The sequence below is a fragment of the Lampetra planeri genome, chromosome 6 (assembly GCF_965212315.1).
Source record: "Lampetra planeri chromosome 6, kcLamPlan1.2.h2, whole genome shotgun sequence".
In the NCBI taxonomy this organism is placed as follows: Eukaryota; Metazoa; Chordata; class Hyperoartia; order Petromyzontiformes; family Petromyzontidae; genus Lampetra; species Lampetra planeri.
In genome coordinates, this window is record NC_136112.1 from 12,605,953 (window position 1) to 12,632,486 (window position 26,534).

At 46.6% G+C, this 26,534-nt stretch overlaps 1 protein-coding gene across 2 annotated transcripts; it reads right to left on the reverse strand.

Moving 5' to 3' along the window:
* Positions 1-220: 220 nt before the first annotated feature.
* On the reverse strand, positions 221-24,766 carry LOC144719536 (uncharacterized). Of its 2 annotated transcripts, none has more exons than XM_078595548.1 (11): positions 23,963-24,766; positions 19,271-19,509; positions 16,098-16,229; positions 15,150-15,223; positions 13,990-14,102; positions 9,970-10,056; positions 9,206-9,305; positions 7,460-8,130; positions 7,271-7,346; positions 5,516-5,704; positions 221-4,025 (listed from the first exon to the last, which is right to left on the reverse strand). In XM_078595548.1, the coding sequence occupies exons 1-11, from the start codon at positions 24,740-24,742 to the stop codon at positions 3,130-3,132; spliced, it is 3,357 nt and encodes a 1,118-aa protein (XP_078451674.1). In that variant the 5' UTR covers positions 24,743-24,766; the 3' UTR covers positions 221-3,129. The 2 variants fall into 2 exon arrangements, with proteins under 2 accessions (XP_078451674.1, XP_078451673.1); XM_078595547.1 differs by having other exon boundaries at positions 5,510-5,704.
* Between the last annotated feature and the right edge of the window lie 1,768 nt (positions 24,767-26,534).

Below are 26,534 nucleotides of genomic sequence, written 5' to 3' on the forward strand. Positions count from 1 at the left end.
CATCCTTTATTTTCTTTGAGTCCATATTTTTCTCATCTGTACGTCATAGCAGGTAGCACGCACACATTCAAAACTTTCTTTAGGCATATTGGGATGTAGCTTTTCATGTGTATGACAGAACATATTTGCTGCACCATTGTACATGACTTCACCGTGTACGTACTCATACACCAGAAATCTTGTGAAATATTAAATCTACAGCGGCCAGGAGAACAAGGTATTATTTGGTGAAAATAGTTTTATTGCCAAATATCAATATTTACATATATAACCAATAATCACTTTTTTTAAAGATGTTACATTTACTGCATTTTATATAATTTAATTTGTTAAATTCAAAATTAATGTTCCTACAGAAAACACTTCCATCGAGATCAACGCAACAAACTCTTAATGCCTCGATAGTTAATTAAGGAGGGGGGGGTGTAAATTTTCTGCAACAGACCTCAAACTCAACGGTGCCACCATGTGGACAAAACTGTTAGCAGTTCTTGCCCCTCGTCGCAAAGACATTTTGTTGTTACAGCTCCAAGTCACAAATATTGCAGAGCCTTTGATTCCTCTACTTTCAGCATTTCAAAATTACAACGAATCTGAGAGAATGCATCGGCCACATGGAGGTTGTGATGTACCGCGGGAGATGATGTAACGTGGCTGTACTGGCCTTAAAATAATTCAAATGAACACGACCGCATGGCAAGCTGTTGTCACTCCCCTCCACAATGCTTCCCACGGGTAAAGGCTGCCACAAATTCCTTCTGCTTTCAACGGAGCAAAATTGATTTCTCAAATGAGGAAAAAAACTGCCTCAGAATGCAACTGCTTTAGAATTCTTAAATCTTGACACTGCGACTGAGTGATTTTCTACATTGTACACCAAGAGAAAAGGATACAATAGGTAGTCATGTGTCTCGTCACTCTAAGGTGATCTTGGATGTAGCTCTGAAATAAGGAATTCTGCGAGTCTTTCTCCAATGCGAAGGGTTGACTGCTTTGTCAAGAGATATGGATGGGTATGTCACATGACACGATAGGAAAATTGGGATAAAATTGGGGAAATATTACAAAAAATGTAATAGATATTTTTGAAGTAGTCCAGTTATTGTATGTGGGGCTGTTACCTATTTTTTTTTTATCAATCTTTCAATATTATGGTTATAAAACAGGGAACCAAGTCATATTAAACAATCGATTCTGTGGAGAATACTAGGAGGAACTTTAAAGCATGATATTGCATTATCATTATCTCCTGTAAGCTTATTCCCTTTGCAGCAATTTAGTGTCCATCACCCACCAAGCTAAATCGAGGAATGATGTTACAGCAAGCTTTCAGGTAGAGACAGCAGTAATTTATATCTTGTGGGCAATTCCACCACAACACAGGCAATGGCCTACTTCTGCAAACACCGTGGGTTGTTTTTCATGAGCACAAAACATCTTGATGTTTTCGTGCAGTACACCTTAATGCCGACATTGCATCAATAAAGAATAAACCTGCAGATTGAGGCCATGAATTTCTTGGCCTTGATCATTTGATCCCAGCGCGACGTCCATGAAATGTGCTCAGAACGAGAACATGACTCATAATCACGGCTCAATTTATACACCATGGAATCTTGCCAAATCACAAAATATATAACTGAACCACAATGCGCAAGAATTTACCAATATTTTAAATATATTTTTTCATTTTTTCTTTAGTTGCAGGATAGACGAACACAAAAAAAGCTCCAAAATGGCAGACTGGACTTTAAGGCAAACAGTTAAATTAATGCAAACAAATAAACACACGCTAACCAAAAACCATAAAGTGCTTGTAAAGAATGCTGACTTTAATAAAAAAAAATCTAATAATACACTGGTTCCATTGTAAATGTCCCATTAACTGTGGTTCCAATGGGCTTGGAAACTTGTCATCCACCGAACCGGTAACCACTCGTACAATAGCCACAACGGTTCAATGCCAGTTCAGGATCCACATTGTGCTGCCTAAATGTAAATGTTAACTACTTGAAATGTTTGCCCAAGAATGCAGTTACACTGCAATCAACCCTCCCTCCATCTCTCCCGGTATGTTAAAACGGACATAAACACAAAAGGTGTGCCCCACTTTCAAGCTATATTAGCTCATATCTTTGCAAAAATAGGTAGTGTTTTTTTTATAAACTCTCCTAATTTTGCCCATGAACAAGAGAACTGCTGTAAATATATCCCCCTCTACATTACATGTGCGTTGGTCACAGGAGCAATTCCAGGACACGGTAAACAGCGGGACCACCTTCTTAAAGTGGGACCACCCATGGTCACGCCCTCAAAGTAAAACTCCCTAAGAGAGACCAAGACAAAGGGCTGAATTTGGCAGTCAGATGTCAACCATGTAACCACTGCAGAACATGGTCAAAAAAAATAAGCGGTTGTGAGATGCGGTAGCATATCAGCAGCACTGGCTGTGATGAAATCCTTCACTTAAGCTCGAGTGCTTCCACTGCCATCCCGAGGAGCTGCCTCTAGAATGGGGGGCACAAGGCAGGGGGGGGGGGGGGGAAGCGGGGGGCCACTATCATTACAGGGGCACAGACAACTCCACTCCCCTGTGGAATCGCCAAAAGTTGGTAATTTCCTAAACACGACAACCAAATGTTATTAAATGCATCACACACAATGCACGTGTTATCTGCATTTGCGCACAAAACTACCATTTCTTTTGCCTTGCCCTCATCACGTATTGCTCAGCTGTAGAAAACAGCTATAAAACACATACCTGTTTCTTTGTAGGAATAAATAAAAGTAATAAAATACAGTAACATGAATTTTTTTTCTACCCAGAATTTCACTGAGCATTCAGAATTATTTTTCCTACCTGTTTTTCTCACACCTCATTCACCTCCGATCTGCTTTTCACTTCCGGGTTTCACAGAACACCAACATTGAAACTGCAAAGCAACTCGGTAGGGAAATGGAGGCCAGGTTAAGGGTTAGAAGTGGAGTTAAGATCAGGGATTGGGGTCGGGCTAGCATCTGGTTGGCTAGTGTAGTACGTCCCTTAACAGTCTATCCTTCCCTTATTCCAAATATGGCATTTTCACTTTTGGTGTCAATAAGCTCCTGCCAATCCAACCACCCACCCCGTTAGTGCGTCCCCTGGCAAAATGGTTGTGCCGCACAACACCGGTGCGGCACCACTTCTCCCGTCACACCCACCCGGCTACCAGACACGTTCTTGGCGAGCGCCAGTGCCAACGAGACCATTCCCGCGGGACTAACGAGGCTGGGCCTCCCGGCGTCGCCAAAAACTCCTCCGCCGCCGCCGCCGTCGGCCGTGATGAGTGGGCCTCCGGCTGGCGCCGTGCCCCCCAGGCCATGCGAGAGCTGCGTGTTCAGGTCGTTGTGCACCAGCACAAAGGGGTCCGTGCGGTTGTTGAGTGACACGTTCGCGAGGGGAGTGGGCGAAGGAGGATCTTTTGTGCCTCTCCTGTGTGGTGTGGCACTCAGACCCAGCTGCGGCTGTTGCTGCTGCTGCTGCTGAAGCAACTGCTCAGGCGGCTGTTGCTGTTGCAGTGGCTGAACTGGTGGCACATGTTGCAACAAATGCTGCCGATATGTCTGATTTTGCTGCTGAAGTTGCTGCTGCTGAAATGGATCCTGTTGCTGCTGCTGCTGCTGAATCGATTGCTGTTGTAGCTGTTCAAGCAAGGACTGCTGCTCTTGCAACAGCGACGCGCCCGCTGCATCGGCCTTGGGCGGGCATGACGGCGCGATAATGAGCTGCTGCGCAGCGATCGTTGCAAGCTGCGCAGAGCCCAGCAGGGGCTGCTCCACGGTCGACGTCGCCTGCGGAGTCTGGCTGGGGAGACGCTTCTCCTCGCTCGGAGGCTGTGTAGCCACGAGCTGCTGCACGATTGCAGCGAGTTGTTGCTGCTGTGGCGTGGATGGAGAAGAAAGCAGCGGTGGTTGAACCGTCGCAGCAGGGGGCTGCGACGCAGGCGTGCCGGCTGGAATCGGTGCACCCAGTAGCAGCTCGTTCCCTGTGTGACAGCGATGGAAAGAGCGTAAGGATTAAGAAAGTGACTGACCCGCTGCCTTTATAACTTAAGCCGTCCAGATTGTCCAGATTTGGGGAGTCTGGATTGTTGAAAAGTGTTGGGAAGTTTTGATGGATTCACTTGTGCACTTTTGAGATGGTGCTGTGTTGATGCGAAGTGTCACATTCATGAAGTCATTGGTGTTGTGATGGAGTCGTGAAGGTGCAAGGTTGTTTTCAGGTGAGCCTTGATATCATGTCCATGTTGCGGTCATATCGATTTTGTCAGCATTTTGTTGGCTGTGTTGATATTGTGCCAATATTGTATTCTCATGTTGATGCTGTGTTAATGTTTTATTCTGTCGCTTTGAGTTAATGTGGTAACAACATTTGTGCGGGTTAGAGGTGTGGCACAGCAGTTAGCATGCTGGAATCGGAACCTGGCGACCTGCGTTTGATTCCCGGACACAACTAATATCAGGAGTGAGTAATATCTTAACGGGTGCGGATCACCCACCTACCACCTTCACCAACCTGCACTACCAGCGTCGTGAAGTATACGATCAAACAACAAACCCCCAAGAAGAACAAAAAGCATACAGTGACTTTCATTGAGCAGTGAATTGACAAAAGGCAGAAAATGAAATATTCTAGTGCATTTAATTTGTTGTGTTAGGGGTACCAGTCACACTTCTTGCTTTAAATAACTCTTAAAACTCGTGGCCTTCAAATCCCACACTGCACCTGTGGAGGTGCAGAGCAGGAGTGAGGCATGACGCGAAGTGGTAAGGGGAAGAGAAAGTGGCGTGGGAAGAGTCACTATGAGAGTTTCCCACAAAAACCTCTGCATCCTATCAGGCCAGATAGAAAATTGCAAATGGTATTCATAATAACAAGAGCGTCCAGAGGATGGTGACACACCGATATTCAAAATGAAATGTTTTAACGTCTTTGTGTTCTTGCGTTGGTGTGCCAGTATTGTCTTGACACAATGTTGATGTTGCGTTGCAGTCATGATGAATGAGCACAAGTAATACTGGTAGGAACCTCCTGGTTACACCATCCCACAGGGGATTATTGTGTCCATCCGTCGTGTAGGGAGGGGCTGGGTGGGGAGGGAGGGAGGGGCTGGGTGGGGAGATTGGGGAGGGGCTGGGTGGGGAGGGGCTGGGTGGGGAGGGGTTGGTCACCCTGTGGTGCCCTGATAAAACTCAACGTTTAACCTACTCACGCCAGCTTGTGCCCGCCCTCACAGTCGGGCATATTTGCAGAATACACCACGCCGCCGTTGACCCTGGCCATTGACCGAGCAACCCAACGTTCCAACCAGCTCCCTCCGCAGGAATGTGTTGTATTTCTGTCGTGCCGTGCCCCATTGCATAGGCATCAAACCGACTTGGTGTCAGTGTCCTGCATAGGTGTTGTGGGGCAGCTGTCATCAGAGGAGCAGCCTGGCGTGTGTGCGATTCATTTGCAGGGTGTGGTCACCATCACCCCAGTCGCTCGGTTTCTGCGATGGGGGTACTCCCGGCTCCTCGGCGAGCTGCTCCGTCCCGCCGGCTCCGGGCTGCGGCGGCTGGGGCGCCGCGGGGGCGTCACGACATGCGCAGTGACACTGGCACGACTCCTCCTGCTTGATGATGATTACAGGCACCCTCAGCCCCATCACCTGCGCCGTGTTACCTGCGCGAGCCAACGGGACGCAGTCACCAACACACACCGTGCACGAGCAAGGCACAGGGAGACAAAGGAAAGCCATCGCATATTCTAAGAGCCGTAAAAATAAAAGTCAGAAGTCCCATTACGGTGTGGGGTCACCTGCTCAGTTTTCTCCATGAACTTCTATTCTGCAGCTCTTCTCTCATCACATGCACCGTCCTCATAAGTCGTTCTACCACATACCCTCACTCTCCCTCTACTCCAGTATTCTAAACCGTAGGCCACTGGCGGCCCTTGATGGCCTTTAGTGCAGCCCCTGACATGTGTCCCCTGACAATACACAAATGTGAAAACATCCCATCATTCTGTCAAACCCAAAGGTTTCAAATGTGTGGCGGCCCTCACACCGATGTTTTATGGGGAAAAGTAACCCCCCCCCCTCTGAAAATTAGTGAAGAACACTGCTCTACTCCTTCCCTGCACCCCCATCATCCTTATCATCTATGGGTCGATGGGAGTCTATCGGTCGCTCATCTCCAAAATCCTTCTGCTTGCAACTTCTTAAGTCTTTTCACCACACAAGCTCAAACCACCTCACCTTCTTGATTAATACTAGTAATCCCTTCATTAGACCTCCTTTGCCAGTACCAAAATATAATAATAGGGGTTTTCCCCTTTTTTCTGGCAACAAAACTGAAACCTTTTTACAAGTATTCATGTCTGCATTAAAATCACAATACTTGCAGTCAAAATGCAAACAAAAACGCACTACTGGCAAAGGAGATCTAATGATGTAGATGCGCTCACCCCGAGCCCTCATTACTTTGATAGTGCATTGTCTTTGAGCTGTACGCCTTTTGGCGTCCTCTGGTCGAGCACCAATTGGGTCGAGGCTCAAAAGAAAGCCGTCCCTTGGTGTGGACCAATCAGTTTCAAGGACAATGCATATATTATCAGTGTGTTTTTTGTTTGCATTTTGACTGCAAGTATTGTGGTTAATGCAGACATGAATTCTTGTAGAAAGGTTTCAGTTTTGTTGCCAAAAAAAGGGGAAAAACCCGATTATTACGAGTAATCCCCCTGTTTAGACTCATTCATTCTCCTTTCCCTTAACTATTTCCCCACCTCAGCAATCTCATCTGTCCTTTCAAGCACTTGCCTTCCTCAGTGCCCACATCTCTGGACCATCGAAACATTACTACTGCTTGTATCAATGTTCTGTATTTTCTATTTCAGTTTTTTTATGGACTATTTCTATCATGGGCAATTCCTGTAAATAATGATAATCTTCATTTAACGATGCAACCCAAAATAAATGGCTATTGTAATGTCAACAGATACAGAGTCTGTGTCCTGAGCTGTGAGCTGTTACACAGATGCACACACACTTGTAAATACAGCGACTTTCAAGAGCACCACCATAACTATAACTTTTAATACATAAAACAATTCACCTTTCAGGTGAAAGCTACGATGCCATTCCGTGGTAATGCGTGACATTATCGCGTGACAAACTCATGGTGAGGTTTAAAAGGCTACGACATCACTAGTAATATACTACTTGCTCTATAACGAGGAATGTACCCTCACCTCCGAGTTGTGCGGGGCTCCCAACGGCCGTGGTGAGGTACACTTTCTCCACCGTCACCTTGTCCTTCCCGGCAACCTGGAGGGAGATGGCCAAGCAGGACTTGTGATACTGTGTGTACGGCTGTACATCATCCGTACCGTTCGATGTTTAACCGAAATCACAGCCACCTGAACCGGAGCGATAGTTACCCATGAGCCCGGCGGCGCGGTCATGGCGGCGGCGCCGATTCCGCTCGTTTCCAGGATCCAGCGCAGCTCTTCCTCGGGCAGCCCGCCGGGGTTGATGCTCTCGGCGGCGGCGGCAGCGGCAGCATCTTTGTCACCCGTGGCGGCCGGCCGGGTCTCACCCACCTCCATAGACGCCTCGTCCATGACAACGCCCGCGCCCGCCGAAGCGGGGGCACTCTCCGTGGTGGCCCTCGGCTGTGCCGCTAGGCTCAGAGCCTCTGAGAGATCCAGCACAATCGTCGACGGAGGAGCGGCATGGCCTACGCCACCGCCGCTAGCGCTGCCGCCATCCACCGACGGTGCTGGTACGGCCGCTCCGTCAGGTCCACCTGCGCACTCGCTTCCCTGCTCAACGATGGTGGCGACGACGCCATCGATGGCACAGCTGCCTTCCATCCCCTCCACCTCCATGACGCCAGAATCGCTCTGCACCACCCACTTATATGGGACGTCAATGCCCTCGTCGTTGTTGGCGCTGGTGCCACCGGCACCTCCGGTACTGCCGCCGTCCGTTTGCCGCACTACCACGAGCTGCTGCAGGGAGCTGGCACTCGGTGGCGGTGGCGGTTGAATGACTCTGAGCACAGGCAGCGGGAAGCCGGCGTCTGTTGGGCTGTCCGCACTTGTCGGGTCTGGAGTGAGCGGGTGGGAAGTGGCAGAGATGGGCACAACGTCACCGGTTAACGTGTGTGTAGTGGTGATGGCATTTTGCCGCATTGTGGGAAGCAGAGGGCAGTGCAAAAAAAAACCCGTTACACTGTACTCCTACACTTTCACATCTTTGCTCCCCGCATTCTCTAACCCGCACTGACCAGCATGGTGAAGCAGTCAAATAACCCCCATGAACGACGTGGCTCAGGGAAGCCTTCATCCAGCAGTGTAATGACATTATTACATGTACATGTAATACCTGCACAAGACACCGCTACAGATATGGGTCTGAAGATAGCCATACCAGGGCCACGTTTACTTATCCAGGATGATGAAATGTAATCTTCAAAGGAGAGAGCTGTTGGGTAGTGTTGCTCGTCCGTTAAGTGGCCCTGGAGACTCCACGATTCTATGACGGCTGTCAGTTTTCCACAAAATAAAAAAGCATTGAATTCCCGCTGTCTATAAGGCCTTATACTTATCCATGCATAGAGGTCAGCTGTATGCATGTTGAACTTCTTTCGCACCGTACGTAGCCAACCATGCTAATCGGAGCGGCGGTTCACTCAACATAAGTCTGCAGCATAAGTTTTCTAATCGTTCAAAGTTTACCATCTATAATCCTCATCAATTTATCTTAATCAGCTCAATCCTCCCATAAAAACGTTCATGTGGCCACCCAACCTTTGAAACCATGCAGCATCGAGGCCATTATGTTCACCTCCTCTCCTTATCATCTTTCCTAAAACACGAGTCCCATTTTCTATTCCATTTCCATTATTTTCCTATTATTTCTCATTCTTTTTCTTCTCCTTTTACTTTCCCGTTCATTTTCTTTTTGGTATGCATCATATGCTTGACTCTACTTCAATTCCCGTTGTGTGCCATGGGTAAAGATTTGCCAGTAAGGCACAAAAAAAACGATACAAATTTTGAAATTCACTTTTAAAAAATTTCGGGAAACTAACAACATGATAACCGTCTTGTCGCGCGTTGTTAAGAACGATATTACGGCAACCTGAGAGCCAAATGCCGACCGACGCAAAGGCACTTTACCGTGGTCTCTGTCGCCGCCCGTGGAGCCAGTGTCTTCGGTTTGGAACATGGAGTCGAAGATGCTCTCCACAGTCACCGTCGTCAGGTCCGGTTCCACCGCCTGGTCCACGAAGCGGCGTCAAAATACGCCAACACAACACAAGCGGAGTGCTCATAAAAAGGCGCGTAGCGCACACAGCGAAATCGGAGACGAGGGGGCACGCGACCATCCAAAGTAAACCAGATTCTTTGAATTGTCCATATTCAAGTGATACAGCTATCGTGCTGTGACGGTTCCACAAGTGATACAGCTATCGTGCTGTGACGGTTCCACCTGAAGACGGAAGCTTGTGTTGCCTCCGAAACGTCGTGATTTTTATTTTTATTTTACTTTTATTAATTTTAATTTTTTACCTATGTGACTTTACTGAAAAAACCTAAGAATATGAATCCTTGCAGTCACGAAAGCTTCAAATCTAGAATGAATTGTCCATCTTGAATATACCATCCCTGTTTGCCCCCATCTATTTGAAGCCATTCAACGATACCTTTTCATAACATCAAACTATCGACAGTTATACACACGATTCCAAATGTGCATCTAAAGCATACGTGACTTTACCGAAAGAACCAAAGAGTATGGATTCCTGCAGTCACAAAAGCTTCAAATCAAGAAAGAATCGATCTTAATGTCATCATTTGTTCCTAATTGCTATTACCGGCCGCAAGAGCCAAAGTTCAGAGCTAAGGTGCATAATGTTGTTGTCTGTGTGTGGAGTGGGTACCAGGCACTTCTGCAGGGTCTCCTCACTGATGTCGGAGGCTGGGGTGATTGGGTCGAAGTCGGACAGGTAGAATGCGTTCTGGCTGTCCTGTCAGGGGCACAAAGCACCACCAGTTGTGATCACAATTCAAAATTCACGAGACAACTGTACGTCAGCCTTTGACAAAATCACGCGACGCACCCAATCTCGAATGCAGGGCTGAGCCTGGATAGTGCTTGGATGGGTGGCCACCACATACAGAGAGGTTTTTATAGGCTGCTGTGGGGCTAAGTGCCGAGATGCAGAGGGCAGTGCAAAAAAATACATTGTACTGCATATCTATGCTCTATCTATACCCCCCTCTATCTTTACCAACTAAAACTGACCAGCATAATGAAGCATGGTCAAATAACCCACATGCCCCGCATGGTGTGGGAAGACCCTCATCCAGCAGTGGATTGACAAAAGTTTTTAAGTCTTTTCAGATTAACAATTTAAATCCATGCCACACAGCCTCGACTTGGCATGTAAGGACAATCGCTGTTTGTTTTCTGGGTTGCGCCCCTTCCTGTAAGCCATTAAAGAGGTGGAATTTCCACTTTTTTTTCTCTAATACTTCCTCATTCATTTCAATTCTTACTCAAGGACACGGCCCTGTTTAATGTACAGTTGATGACATTCTGCGCTGCTGCTCTAAACAAACACCTTCACGATTGCTCCCGCGTAATCTCCCTGCTGGATGGAATGCCCTTTACGATGCTCCTACACAAAACGAACCCGGCTACTGTAGAAACCTGTATTATAACGTTTCTGCATATAATATCCCTGCTGTATATAATTATGGCCTTATCCCATTATCCATATCCATCATACATATCATTTATTTGTTGATGCTGTGTTTGCAGAGGTGCACAAGAACAACAAAAACTCAACATATTCGTCAATAACACTAGCCTTAAAAGGAAGAATAATGCTTATATACACGAGCAATACTATAATTGCTGCTATGTATAGTGATCCATTCACAGGCAATTAAATATTGTGAATGCAATGGCTCCATATCTCACTCGGTGACGAGAGTATTGAGACTGACAGGAGACATGCAAGAGGCTTTCACAGGTTGAAAATAAATTATATTAATTTTCTTATTGTTTTGGTTGGGTATCTATAAATGGATCACCCTCTATTTCCTTCCCACTCAACAATGACCTTGGGATTGTTATTGATTAAAATATTCCAAGTACAAACTCCCACAAGATGAAACCCCTTTGTTTGAAAAGGTGTTCACAATGACACATACATATGTCCAACCAGCCCTCATCTCCCCACTATTGCACAGCATCCTAAGATACAAATTCACTCAGAGGTATGTATGTTGAACTTCTTTCGTACGTAGCCATCCGTACTAATCGGAGGTGCGGGGGAAGGCCAACAAACTAAACATAAAAAGCAGTTCTAAAGAAATTATATTCTTTGGATCTTTCGGTAAAATCACATAGATAGGTTCAAAGAAAATAACAAAAAACTGCGACGTTTCGATCGCAACACAAGCGGTCGTCATCAGGAAAAGGGGGTTTAGCCTCTAAAGGCAAACCGTTTATGAAGTCTTCTTGGTTCTTTCGGTAAAGTCACGTAGAAGGGAAGTAATAAAATAATAAAAATAAAACATAATATAATATTATTATGTTTTATTTTTATTATTTTATTACTTCCCTTCTACGTGACTTTACCGAAAGAACCAAGAAGATGAATCCCTGCAGTCACGAAAGCTTTAAACCGTTTATGAAGGTTTAAAGATGGGCATAGCCCAAGTGTGTCGGCAGCATGGGCGGGGCAGCTAATGTTAATGTAGGGGAAAACAACGACACCGGCAGTGGGTCTCCACCAATCAAAGGGCTGCCAGGCAAACATTGCACCTCGCTCCACACACCCACACTGCTGACGGTGGAGGTTGCTGCTAGAGGTGATGGTAGTTGTGGGTAATGATGGTCCTGGTGAACCTATCTTGATGACTTTACCGAAAGACCCAAAGAACATTAATTGCTGCAGTCACGAAAGCTTTAACTCTAAAGAAATTAGTTTTAAGCGATATTTGAAAGTGCATAGCTCCAATGGCTTCCTAATATCGGATGGAAGAGCGTTCCAGACGGCCGCAGAAGCGCATCTGAAAGCGCGCGATGCAGTGACCGTCTTTGTTTGATGGCCAGCCAAAAGCCGCTGTGAAGAAGACCGGAGCTTGCGTGGATTATGCTCCTTGACGAGATCAGCAAGGTTTGTCTTTAATCTTTGGCAAGCACTTTATATGTAATGAATGCGATCTTATAATGTATACGTTCGGCAACTGCCAATGCAGCTCAGCGAGCAATGAACGGACAATGGTCAGATAGATCTTGCAGTACCCGCCATGCCACATGACTCGTATAAGAGCAGTTCGAATTCATCTGATGGGACTTGGCAATGAATGGATGACTTATTGTTGTTGGTGGCTGGAGGGGGGCTGATGTGCAGAGTACTGAACTGCAGAAATATATTTGTTTAAACCTTATGATGAAACCACAAATAATTTACAGCCGTTTGGTCAAGCCACTGCTGAAGGTATACCCAAGCGATGCTAGTCATGGGGGTTGTTGACCACACTTCCCCATGCTTGGCAGTGGAAGATGACAAAGCCGGGCAGCATACACGCGGAAAAATAATTAAGAGCACAAACACGGCTATTGTTACACTGCCCTGAGCTAGCCACAACGTAGCACCGCACCAGCTGACAACGTATTTTATGTGCGGTGGTTTCTCATTCCTAGACCTTACCAAGCTCAAACTTGCTTAGCTTCCTAGATTCGACGAGATCGGTCACATTCTGGGCAATTTGGTCATATCCTTACATATGGGTCTGTGCATACGTGTACATACATATACGGTGGGGAGCAGTAGTGTAGCAGTTAGCGCGCTGCGCTACAAACCCGGCGACTAAGTTAAATTCCCGTTCATGGCCAAAACCAGTGACGATTATCTGAATCGATCCTGGGCCTCCACCAGGTCGGCTCAGCCTTAAATAAATGCGTGGTGCATTGTGTAAACATCGCCAAAAAGGTGACAAATTCGGCCAGACATGGTGCTGGTGACCCACCCCCTCATGTGCTGTGCCAAACTTTATAGGTGCTCTCTAACAGCACTTGCTCCTCTCGTCTGTTTAGGTTATAACGAGTGATGTTCTTTTTACATATACAGTGATACCTCGGTTCACGAACGCTTCGGTTCACGAACAACTCGGTTCACGAACAGAAAATTTCATAAAAATATGCTCCGGTTCACGAACAGGAGCTGCGGCCATTTTTATGCTAATTCCAGGCTGTCACATGGTCGTGACTTCCTGTAGGAAGATCGTGGAGAGAAGCAGAGACACAGAAAGAAGTACTGTGAGTACTGTGAAGACACTTTCAGTGACTTTTTGATTTTTGGTGTGCTTTTTAGCACATACAGTAATGTACTGTACTACTGTACTGTACAATACTGTACTTACTGTATTGTACAGTTCACCCGTTTGAGTGCTTACTGTCTCCCACCCGCCTCCCACCTGCCTTCCTCCATGCCAGAAGTCATCTCAAGCAAGGTTAGTGTTCTCTCTTTATACATTACTATACTGTACAGTACTACAGTAATGTGTATTGTCATTTGTTTCATATTTTTGTGCTTCAAAAACCAAAAAAAACAGGTCAGAATGGATTAACCGGATTTACATTGAACCCTATGGGAAAATGTGCCTCGGTTCACGACCAATTCGGTTCACGACCAGAGTCAGTTCACGAATTAAGTTCGTGAACCGAGGTATCACTGTACACGTATGTTTGTCATATTATATTAATGAAGTTACTGCTTCAGAACACTCATACATAAAGTGCTCGGGCTGTTTACAGGACAGCAGTGACTCTAACTAGTCTAGACAGGGGTGACTGTCCAAGGTAGGCAGATGGGGAGATACACGCAGTCCACAGACAATCAAGTGAAGCCCCCACTCTCCTGCAGCGAGGTGAAGGTGCTCACCTCTGACTTGAGGCTGGCCCCAGATGGGTGTCCCTTCATGTGGCTCTTGAGGCTATGCTGACTGGAGAAGGCCCTCTCGCATCCGCCGCTGGGGCATGGGAACGGCCGCTCTCCTGTCATCAGAATCGTCGTTTATTATTTATACCACACCTCCCATGCAGTGCAACTTGAGGCGCCCAGCACAAAAGGGTATTTGGGATCGTGACTCGGTAAGGAAGTGATTTGCAGACCAAATACAATGTTCCAAATCAATTATATTACAATTCAGTACGAATAATTAACAAACGAGAATAAACATTGAAGATGAAAATACGCTACTCTACTTGTTTTTGTCCCCTCCACAAGCGCGTGTGCGCTTCCCACAGCAACAACAGAGTCAGCGACGACAAGAATAACCAGCTGTCATTCCCAATTAAATAATAGTGTGACCCACAGCTCCCACCTCGTAGAGACACGTCCTAAGCTATGCCCCTCGGGCAGTCCGCCACAAGTTTGAAGCTTCCTAAATATTAAAATATGACTAAAGTAACAAACCACGTCCTCTAAGGCACCCTAGTGACATCAATTGTAATTGCAATTAGAGCAGCATTGTCATCTGAAATTGCAATTACATTCTGATGCCAATTCATTACGAATTAAGCAATTACATGTGCAATTAACCCCAGGTCGCCCTCATCCAGCACAGGATTAGCAAACAAGGTTGTACGTGTACATCGTGAACGCCTAAGGCTCAGAGGCAGCCTAAGGCATTCTTATAATAATTATGGTTCAGTGCTAATTCCAGAAAACCTCCCACATGAATACTTGTTCTATGATTCACTCCAATAAAATCCTTCCTCTTGATGAATACTGCAAGTTGGCAGTGATGGGAAAGAAGAAGACTTGATGACTATAGTGTGTTCTGAAACGATAGGTTAGGTACTCAAGGGTGACTCTCCAGGCTGGTCAGAACTTAGTTGCTTTACCGCTTGCCGTTCGGGTGTGGGTCGGATAACATCCATCACATCACCTTCATGTCATTAGCCGACCCACACACTCACGGCAAGCCGAACAAACGACTTGAGTTCCGACTCAACTTTACGGGTACCCGCCTGATGCACGACGCAAGTGTGTATGTGTGTACAAATACTGCACAAGCAAGTGCGAGCACCAGGCCATACCCGTGTGCGTGCGCACGTGCGTGCGCAGGTGGTGGCTGACGGAGAATGCCTTCCCGCAGCCGCTGTGTTTGCACCTGGAGAGGAAGAAAGATGATGGAGTGGGGGGGGGGGGAAGGCCAGGTCAGGGGGTCAACGTCTCATGACCAGAGAAATATGCCCAGAAAATCATATTCTTGGGTCTTTCGGTAAAGTCACGTAGATAGGTTCAAAGAAAATATTTTTTGTTATTTTCTTTGAACCTATCTACGTGACTTTACCAAAACTTCACCGAAAGACCCAATAATATGAATTCCTGCAGTCACGAAAGCTCTAAGTCAAGATTTATACCCAGAAAAGGCACCACAGAGTTACATTTATTGGTCACCTTTACCACCACCACGTTTACCAGACGGCGCTCCCTCTGAACCAATGGAACCATTAAAAAGTATATTACACATAGCCCTGCTCATAACAGCAGCAAGACTCTCAGCCAGAAACTGTCATCATCATTATCATCATCCCAGTGTGATGAGCAACTTTGTCAACTGCATGTATTGGTGCAGGGAAGTCAGCAGCGGTCGGCCTACCCACAAAACGGCACGCGACTTCAAAAGCAGACGAGGACTGGCCAATGCCAATTTAAACGTGGCAGGGAGCTCAACTCTTTCGTTGTTTGATTTGGGTCAGTTTAAATTTGACAAATGTGAGCAGATCAATCACTTTTAAGTGATGAATTGTACGATTTTTATATGTCTCGTAACTACGGCTCAGCTGATACAGCAGCGACACCCTTGGAAAGGAAATGTCTTCGTTCCTGTGCAGGTGGTATAATGAGGACCAATTTGGTGAAGGCAAGTCAACGGTAGTCACCCAACAAACTGGAACACGACCCTGAATGTAGGCGAGCACCAGCCAATCAGTGAACCCGACTCTTCCACTGCTCAGTTTCAGCAGCACACACGCACTCACTGGAAGGGTCGCTCTCCCGTGTGGGTGCGCACGTGCTTGCGCAGGTCGCTCAATGTCGTGAAGAACTTGGTGCAGCCCTCCGAGTCGCAGTTGAACGTGTTCCCCGTGTGGATCCTCTGGTGTGCCTTGAGCCTGCGGGAGGCACATGGAGGGAACACCAATAGGTTCACTTCCCCACGAGTTCCCCAGTTTACACGATGTAATGTGGATTTTCTTGATTTGAAGCTTTCGTGACTGCAGGAATCCATACTCTTTGGTTATTGCGGTAAAGTCACGTAGGTAGAAAAATAATAGATCACGACGTTTCGATTGCAACACAAGCAATCGTCATCAGGTGGGACAACCACAGCAAGAAAAAACTGCTGAAGTAGGCTTACTTCAGCAGTTTCTGATGACGATTGCTTGTGTTGCGATCCAAACGGCGTGATCTATTATTTTTCTACCTACATGACTTTACCGAAAGAACCAAAGAGTATGTGGATATGCGTAGTGTCTAATTGCTACCAGAGCTTGCTAAGATTCGTCAATTAGTAAGATTTATCAACTAAGTCTGAAATGTGTTGAGTCTTTGTTTTGTGGTCGTTCACTCAGGTACATTTTAAGTTGGCAGCTGCACCCCATACCCTGCCTGCTGAAAGTGATTTACCCCCTACACACCACACTCAGCAGAATGTAGCTGACGACACAGATGATGTCATCAAGCCCCATCTAGCTGAACACGTGGGAACAGAGGCGAGACATTTCCCACTATTTTAGTATTATCCTTATTAGTCGAGGAATCTAAACAATTGGTATGGTGAGCAATTTAATTAATATCCCAGCTCTGAATGAAGCTGCATCTCAAAACGCTGTGCAGAAATATTGCGCGTATTTATTTTATAGAGGCAATCAGTCATAGGCAAAGGGAAAAAAAGGAAGATCTTCGACTTAGACTTGAACAAGAGCCCAGAGTCTAAAGCAAAAACAGTTGGGCAAAGGAGTTCCAGCCTACGGGGGACAGAAGAGGCAAATGAGTGACCTCCCACGGTTTGAAAGTTGACTTGAGAGCGAGCTTCTCCAGAAACCCTTCTTTGCTAGAGTGGAGTCATGAGATGAGCCCCTTGAGGATCTTTAAAAGTGTAATCTTGCAAATGAAAAGAAAGCTCCAGTGCTAGAGCTGAGTGTCATCATTTAGTCTTATTCTAGCCACCAAAAACCCGTGGAATTTTTGTCAAGTCTTATTCTGGAATAACAAAGGGTGGTAAACTATTATTTTCCGAATTCTGTTACGACAGACTTCACACATTTGTAAAAATATTTAACTCGCATGGAATCACATGACATCCAAATGAAATGCAGCCCTCATTTCAGCCCATCTTTTTTCCAATCGTGCACTCGCAAGGGAGAGCGAGAGGATTAGCTACGAGCTGCTGTGGATGCTGTCCATGCACAGCAGGCACTGTGCGGTTTCACGAGCAGCAATAATAGCAGCATGTTAATTCACATCAGCGTTCGTGTAGGCGGTTGTCATTTTCTAGCCAGCCTGAGAGTCAGAACTCAGGTTTTATTGCATCCCGTTTTAAAAACCACACGTATGAAAACCGATGAGTGAATTACATCATCTTGACTTAAAGCATTTTTGACTGCAGGAATTACATCATGTTTAACAACCAGGATCTAGCTCCTTTCATAGTGGCGATTAACTCCAAATTGAAGGGTTAGGAGTGCCAATTTGTGGAATTCCAGCAGTGGTCTGCAAACGGGGAGACCGCTGTCTACCATAGGAATATATAATTTTCAGAACTGGTTGACAGCTAACGAAGAACACCTTTCTAATGCTTGTTAAGAGCAGTGACACAGTTTACGGGTTCTTAAAAATTGTTAAACCATGTAAATAAAGTGTGTGACTGAAAAGGGTTATTCAGTAACCTGAACGATATGTCTAAACACTGTTACAACCTGGAAAAGACTTAAAAGGTTAATTGAAACTCATAAATGATATGCAAATATTATATAATCACGGCTCTAAACGCCCCCCCATGTGGAAACACACGTTGACACTTTGTTCAACACCGCACTCCAATCCAGCTGTTCCGTTGCAGATTCAAACCACGATACTCCTCCTCACAGGGTATTTTTAGTCTTTTTGTGCCAAGCGATAACAACGTGTTCCTTCCAGACTGTACATGTGAGTGTGCGAGTCTGTGTGCATAAGTGTGTGAGTGAATGCGTATATTTGAAAGCACAGGCTGTTTCTGTCCGCTCGTGCCGACACCACGAACAACGCGACAACTGAAATTGTACAAGTCTTGGTCTGTGTGCGTGTGTCTGCGTGTGGGTGTGTGAGGAAGTGGCGCTGTGGTTTTCATATAATGTTCTACGATCAAGGCGACCTGAGTAATATTCCTGGTCATGGTCATCAGTGACGTGCAATTACCTAGCACGGTGCAAACACCAGCATAAGGTAGAAAAAAGGTGATCGGCAGTGGTACTATCCACACCACCCCAATGTGCAGTGTAAAAGGCAGAGGTGCCACACCGCACTTTCTTGCTCATGCCACTGTTGGCAAAAGGGCCTCCCCACTAGAGTCCTGGAGAACCCCGATAGAGGTAATTGACCTACTCTTCCATACTGGCCAGCCATCTTGGAGATGGGTTTATCCACATTTTACTCCACGTGTGACCTGCCAATGGACTGTGGAGTACCCATTTATACAGCTGGGTGAACAGAGTTGGGGGGGGCATTTAATATATTTTCCCATTGTTTCAATTGCCACACCGGGATATCAAACCAGCGGCCTCTGGATTGCAAGTCCAGTTTGCTAACAATTACATCTTGGCAGCATCAGTGTTCTGATACTGATTAAGTACTCGATAACAGCACTTGTCCCAACAATCTATGAAACTAAATATAAACTCATTGGCTTTACGTATGGAGAGGTATCGAAGCCGTCCCCCCCCTTTCCACATGGGTTCAAAATCCTTGCCATGACCGAGGACTAAACCTAAAACCAGAACGTGGGACAATGTAGGAGCAAGCTTTGGAAGTCGGGCGTTGACAAGCATCTCCCCGTTCAAGCAGAAGGCAGCGCTCATCTGCATTGGTGGCAGCGATCTTTAGTAACGCGATTAGCGTAGCTCTTCTATCGCACGGTACATCCTCCTGTCGCCATTACAACAGCACCCCAGCGCACCGGTAAAGGGTGTTGAAGGATTTCTCGCAGCCGCTGACGCCGCACTCGAAAGGCTTCTCGCGCGTGTGCACGCGCACATGGATCTTGCGGCTGTAGGAGGTGAGGAAGGCCTTGCCGCAGCCCGTCTGCTCGCACACAAACGTGTACTCGCCGCGGTGCGTCTTCTCGTGCGTCTTCAGGTTGCCCGCCGTGCTGTAGGTGCGTTCGCAGCCCTCGTAGGCGCACTGGTAGCGCTTCACCTGCATGAAAAAAGTGCACAAGAAGACATCTCAGCGGCTGCCTGGGAACAAGATGGTAATTATGCCAGGGTTCATGTATGGCTCGGAGTGCTAGACATTCAAGAAATGGCCGACCTACTAGTTACGAGGCTGCCAGTGATGGGAATGCGGAGAAGAATTCATGAAGTAAGTATAAAAGATTATGTGAGCAATAATGAATTGAGGCGATGGCTGAAGGTAGCGTCGAAAGAGGAAAAGTTGAGCGAGACTAGACTAAGATGGTTCGGATATGTGGCCAATTCGGTAGACTATATTGAAAAGGACGTTCAGACAGAGGTTGAGCAAGAGAAAGAGGGGAGGCAGACTAAAAAAGATAAAGCGAGAAGTTGTCAATGAGAACATGCGAGCATGCAGCGTTGCTGTGAAGATGGCAATGGGTCGGAGCCTGCAAAGAGAAGACTGAAAGCAGATCGCAACTTGAACAATGAGCTAGCACTACCAAGATGTTGGGCTTGGATCTGGGTTAGTCACCCGTGATTCAACGACATTCTCATGTGTAGTGCGTTGATGGTCTCAGCCTGGACAACAATCACTACATGTAATAAACTTACGTCAATTCTAATTATCCACTTAAATGTCACAAAATTCCACCCGTGAGAATCAAGATTGGGTGGGAAGATTGGCCCCCTAGTCACTTGAAGGACTATCACAGGTAGTCCTGTGATATGCGCTTCCGTGTGCCATGCTTTAATACAAAGTAAGAAAGGAATGTACCGCGAAAGATCCTAATGGAATCTTTGTCTCATGGCATGATATAAATGGCGAATGACAAAGGTCAATCCACTGCTGGATGAAGGCCTCCATAAGCCACCACCCATCTATCCACCTAGCACCTGCACATTAGCCACTATCATCGCTCCATCTCCTTGGTGGTCTCCCTCTTGGATGTATACATTTCTTCGTTCCCATCCATTTCATCATTATTCTTGACCATCGACCATAGTCCCTTCTAGCAATGTGTCTTGCCCAAGAACACTTTTCTAAACAGTGTCAATGATGCCGTTCCAAATATTCAAGGGCCAGCCAAACTTAGAGATGAATGATTGTTATCATATCTAAGACAGAAATATATCCGGCTTTTGCTACTTTTGCCCCAATAAACCCGAGTACATGGACTAAAGCATCAACAATTGTAACTATGCTCTATATAAACTACCCTGTCAACACCAAATGAATATGCCTGTAAAAAACTGTCATAAACTAGCAGTGAACTGAAACTAAAATTTATATCACGAGCTAACATTCTTGGCAGTGGTTCCACTTCAAAACGGAGGAGAGAAGGCAAAAAACTGTGAATGAATGTTGCAGGCATAATGTTGCAATCCCGCATCTCAAATATAGTACAGTATAACCTCAATGGCCACAACAATGTGGGGAGACCCTCATCCAGCAGTGAACTGGCAAAGGAGACTGTACATTTACTGTCCGTGAAATGTCTTGCCTGTCAGTATCCGTGTATTGCTCTCTCGTCATACACAACCAATGAAACCTTCAAAAGCATGTAAATAAATATAAAAACACAGCTCTCCTTGCTCAAAAATGTTATGCGGCAAAAAATAATTAACAAACATAACAAACAGCCTGGCCACGTTACCACTAATTACATTTGATGAGCGTGGTACATAAGAATGTTCAACAAATGACCCCTGGCTTGGTGCTAATGTTATTACAAGGAGGGTGTCACCTGTGTTGCTAAACGCTGCCATTAGTCACACAGCTGGAATCTCTACGTGCTTGGATGCCGAGCTGCATTACACGGGAAAAAGTCACAATGTTTAATATCCATTAGAAATGTTTTTTTAAATAAACGACACCACGACGTAGGTTTTCAGCCATGCTGTACAGCTCTCTCTCTCTCGTGTGACTGCAGGCTGCACCACGTGTTCTTGGACAAGTCTGACGTACAGCTCAACATTCTGGAAGCTTCTTCATGAACTGATTTGGGAAGCTCAAATTCTTCCTTCATTATAAAAGGTTGCCACAAGCTGCTTCTGCTGATGTTGCTGGCTGCTGGTGTTGTAATTACACCAGCACCAGCAGCTGGCAACTTGATAGAATTGAGAACGTGACCTACCTCTACTTGGCTTCTGAAGAAGCTCCCAGCACATGAGCGAAACGTCAGACATCATGCACAACAACACACGGTTACTTCAACCCAAAAACCCATGAGAGAACTGTTTTCATAAAGGGCAAAGATTTTGTTATTTATTTTAGTTTAGTTGTCTATTTATATTTCATCACCAAATGTATCCCAGTTGTGCCATCAACAACATGACATCAGGAAGTGGTGCGCAAGACCATGCCTAGTCAGTCACTTCACAACGCTTACAGGCTTTTACGTGTTACAATAAAAAGTGGTTAACACCCTGCAGAAACTAACTGTAAATGTTGTCAAAGTTGAATTTGGTGAAAATATAAAGGCTCAGTTTAACACGTAGGCTTTCGCGATGACGTCACCCTGCTGCTACTCTATTTAAGACCGGGAGCAAGAGCAGAGCCTCACCATTCTGGCGATTTGCCCGATTATGCTGGATGCAATTACCAGCGAAACGTCATACTCAAAAATTGTAAATGTTGTGGTTTCACGCTTCAACACACCGGTGGGATAAAGTAGTGAACTATTTGTCTTTTGTCAACGTGACACTTTTTGCTGATAACGCGATCTAACACAAAAACGTTGATTATGATTATGAATATAAAGGCTATTATATTTTTCTTGTACAGTCAATTTACGAACGGGTGGTTGCTTAGACTTGAGCCTAGAATCTCACGAGTGCTGGCTCGGTGTTTTGACAGTGCTATGAGCCACCCGAGTCAACCACTTACTTTCAGTTTATAACTGTACTGTATTTTAAATGCGTAACCATTCACATCCCTATTTTATTAACATTTCTCGGGTTAGACAACCATAAGTCCTTGACTAAGGTGATGTCAGACTCTGACATCACCTGTTTTCCAAATTTGAGGTGATGTCAGACTATCTGACATCACCTCAAATTTGGAAAACAGTTTAAGATGATAATCTTATCTGAGCCATGGGGGGAGTTTATAAGCACTTTGCTTATGCACGTTATTTCAACAGCAGTCTTTCCCGTATTGCCCATTTCTGGTGAACCGTCAATTGAAATATTGGCTGTGTGGTGTTTGCCCAGCACAAATTAAACATTTCCAACTGTGATACAAATTCCACTGACAAAACAAATGGAAAAGCCCAGATGGCTAATCTGGGTTGCTATGGTTTGGAGGCTTTTTTGAACACTGTATTTGACAGCCAACCGGCTGTTTATTTATTTTCAATTGTCACCATCATTAACCCATCGTTGTGATTTAGCGTCTAGTTTGTAGTGAAACTGGAATCTGTTAAGTGAACTCAATGAGACGCCGCCCATCAACCACCACACCCCAAGATGCCACCATGGACTTTTAAATGAACCCCCAGCCCACACTCCCAAGCTCTGTGATGGTCTACAGTTTGAATTTCAGTTACAAATAAAAGCAAGGCAATGTTTTTTTTTCTTTCAACCAATCTCAGGAAACTGACCAAATAGGAAGCATTCTCTCTTGGCAGGACAGAAACTTATAATGCTTCGACAGGTGACCACTCTGGACACAACTTCTATGCTCCTACGCATACCGGCAAAGACAATCGCGAAACATGTGTCACAAATCACCTCCACGGAGTGCAGATGCCGTCACATCCATAAGTAGAGTATCTAGCCTCGACATTTACATGAACACATTTATTTAAATTAAAGAAACACCGACTCAACCAAATTATTCCGCAAAGCTCTGTGCATACCACAAACGTGTCCTCTCAGGAACGTCTTCACCGCAACAACCCATGATGCTCTTACATTCTCCTATCCCGCACCTCGACCACTCCACAATGCCCTTCTCTGCCCTTTGCAGTGTCCCTCATCAGTGTCCCAACCACTGGCTCTTTCATCTCCAATGCACGTCCCCTCTCCTCCCATGTTCCTCTGCTCAAAACCCATACCACCCTTTTCAATTGCCTCTCATGACATTCCCTCTTCTCTCGCCTCTATTCCTCATTACTTTCACCCATAAGGATAATTAAACCATGCATTTCTCCTCTCACCCATGCCCCCTTCTCTTCCCTGACATACCCCGACCCCGCTGTGAAGTAGCTAACCCCCCTCTATTCCCCCTATCACTTAACTCTCCCATTCCCCACTCATCTCGCCGATGCCCCCGACCCGTGCCCTTCTCTCCTCCCCACAAGCAGCTAACCCATGCCCATCGTCAATGCCCCCCCGCATGTTGTATTAACGTGTACCCCCACTTTTCACCTTGTCACTGTAGCCCACCCCCCCACACCGTCCTCTAATCCCTCCTCTGTTGTGTAGCCCCCCACTCCATGCCTTCTGTGCCCCCCCCCCCACACCGTCCTCACCTCCCTCCTCCGTGTCCGCGGGCACTGCGCGCTCAGCGTGAGCGTGGCTCCCTGGATGTCGGCGGGCATGGGCGTGTGAGCGCCGGGCTTGAGCGTCATGAGGATGCGGTCCTGCGAGATCGTGTGCTCGATGTAGCCACCGATCCCGTCGTCGTCGTCGTCCTCCTCCTCGTCGTCGTCGTCTCCACCCTCCTCGTCGTCCCTCCCCTCCTCTCCCCCGCGCCGACTCCCCGACGCGCGGGCCGAAGCCTCGGCGTGGCCTAGCGGCCAGGCGCCGCCCTCGATGAGCACCGTGGTGCGGTCCCACACGGGCGACGCCGAGGCTCCGCGCGGCCCCGCTCGCCGCCGCGGGCCCGACTCGGTCACGCCCCCCGACCCTCGAGCCACGCCCACGAATCCCCCGAAGGACACGCCCCCCGAGGAGCGCGCGCCGCCGCCGCCGCCAGCACGAGCGCGCATGACGTCGTCGTCGCGCATGCGCTCTCGGCGCGTCTCGTCGTCCTCGCACTCGGTGGCGCGCGCCGCCAGGAAGCGCTCGAGCGCGAGGCCCGGCCCGCCATCTTGCTCCTCCTCGTCCTCCAGGTCGTCGTCGTCTTCATCGTCGTCGTTCATTCCGTCCGTTCCGTCTCGGCGATCGCGCTCCTCCGCCTCGTCGTCCTCCTCGTCGCCGTCGTCGTCGCGGCGCAACGCGTCGTCGCCCAGCGGCGGCCGCGGTGGTTCGGCCGCGTCGCTCTCGTCGCCGAGCGCAAGCGGCGGCCGCTCGATTCGGCCGCCCGCCATGTTTACAGAGGAGGCGCCTATGCACATCGGCCCCGCCCCTCTATAGGGACATGCCCCGCCTTTTCCGGCACCTGCCCGCCCCCTCCGCCACATGCCCCGCCTTTTCCGCCACATGTCCCGCCCCCTCCGTCACATGCCCCGCCCTATCAGAGAGGCCCCGCCCCTCTGCGCGCGTGGTCCCGCCCATTCATACCGCGCTCCTTAAAAATCGAATGATTTGAGTGCTAAATCTTGACTTAAAGCTTTCGTGACTGCAGGAATTAATATTCTTGGGTCTTTCGGTAAAGTCACGGCTTTTAACCTATCTACGTGACTTTACCGAAATACCCAAGAAAATTATTTGAGTGCTGCACGAGCACAAACTAACACAAATTCACACATTCGTCAATAGCATTGCCTTAAAAATAGAAATGTATATAAGAGGCGACATATTGGGCAATGTCCCCTTGATAAATAACTGCCCCTTAATGAAGTAATTTTCTGTAAAACAACACGCACAAAATAATTTACACTTCCCGTCAATCACAAGACCTGGGAAGGAATCATTCGATCAGCCTTAGTTCTTGCATCCCACTGGGATTTTTTGCACTCAGCGTTGGTGTGCGGTGGCTTTTTTCTGGAAGACTTTGCAGTTTTTTCCTGGATTTTTCTGTTTGCGCATAGTCACTTTAAGATGTTTCTTGGTCATGTTTTTGTTTGTTGCGGTTGCACCCGATTCAAGACCTGAATGGCTCACAGGGCTATACCAAATCAATGAAATAAATCAAACTGAGTTCAATATCGTACAAGCAAACCCTGGACCGGTTTTGACTTACGATGCCTCATAAAAATGGCCAGGCTAGATTTGAAGTTTTCCTGACTGCAGGGATCCATAATCTGGTTCTTTCGGTAAAGTAACGTAGATATAATGACGGATGCTTGTGTTGCGCCTGAAACGTCGTGATTTAAATTATTTTATTTTATACCTACGTGACTTTACCGAAAGAACCAAAGAATAAGAATGGCCAGGCTTGCTTCAACCAATGCGAGTGAACTGCCAAATGCTAGAGGCAAGGACAGCACTAAAAACTCGTTGCTCATAGCGTTGAACGGGTCCCCATGGTTTATATGCAGTGTATGTGATAATCCGACAACATTTGTTTGACAAGCCTGACTGCTGACGAGACCCAGAAGATTGAAACTGGTCGAGATTTTGATTGCTTAAACGCGTGATGTTGATATTGTTGGTCTGGAGAGCCAATACAGTAGTTGATGGACTGCAATATATTTGTATTTACACATAGAAACAAAACTGAGTGACGCTTATATTGCCTTTGAAACAAAATTCAAGTAGTTTTGAAGTTTTCGTGACTGCAGGGATCCATACTCTTTGGTTATTTCGGTAAAGTCACAAAGGTTAAAAAAAATTGTAATCACGATGTTTCGGGCGCAATATGACGGACGCTTGTGTTGCGCCCGAAACGTCGTGATTTTTTTTTTATATACCTACGTGACTTTACCGAAAGAACCAAGGAGTTTCATATAAAATTCAAGCATACTCTCAGTCTGGTCACCAATGACTGCACGCAATATAAACCCCGCACATTAAACGTGGTCTTAAACGGAATTTGGTGAATTCGAGGTTTGACTCGCGTCGTGAACATTACATAGCTGCCCCCCTACGGTGTAAATTTCCGAGAAACTGATCAAGTTGATATCGTATGGTGTAAAATTATACCGTGGCAACCCTATACAGTACAGTGTTCCAGACAGCTGCATGCAGTTCTATTCTTTTGCTGTGGTGACAAACAGG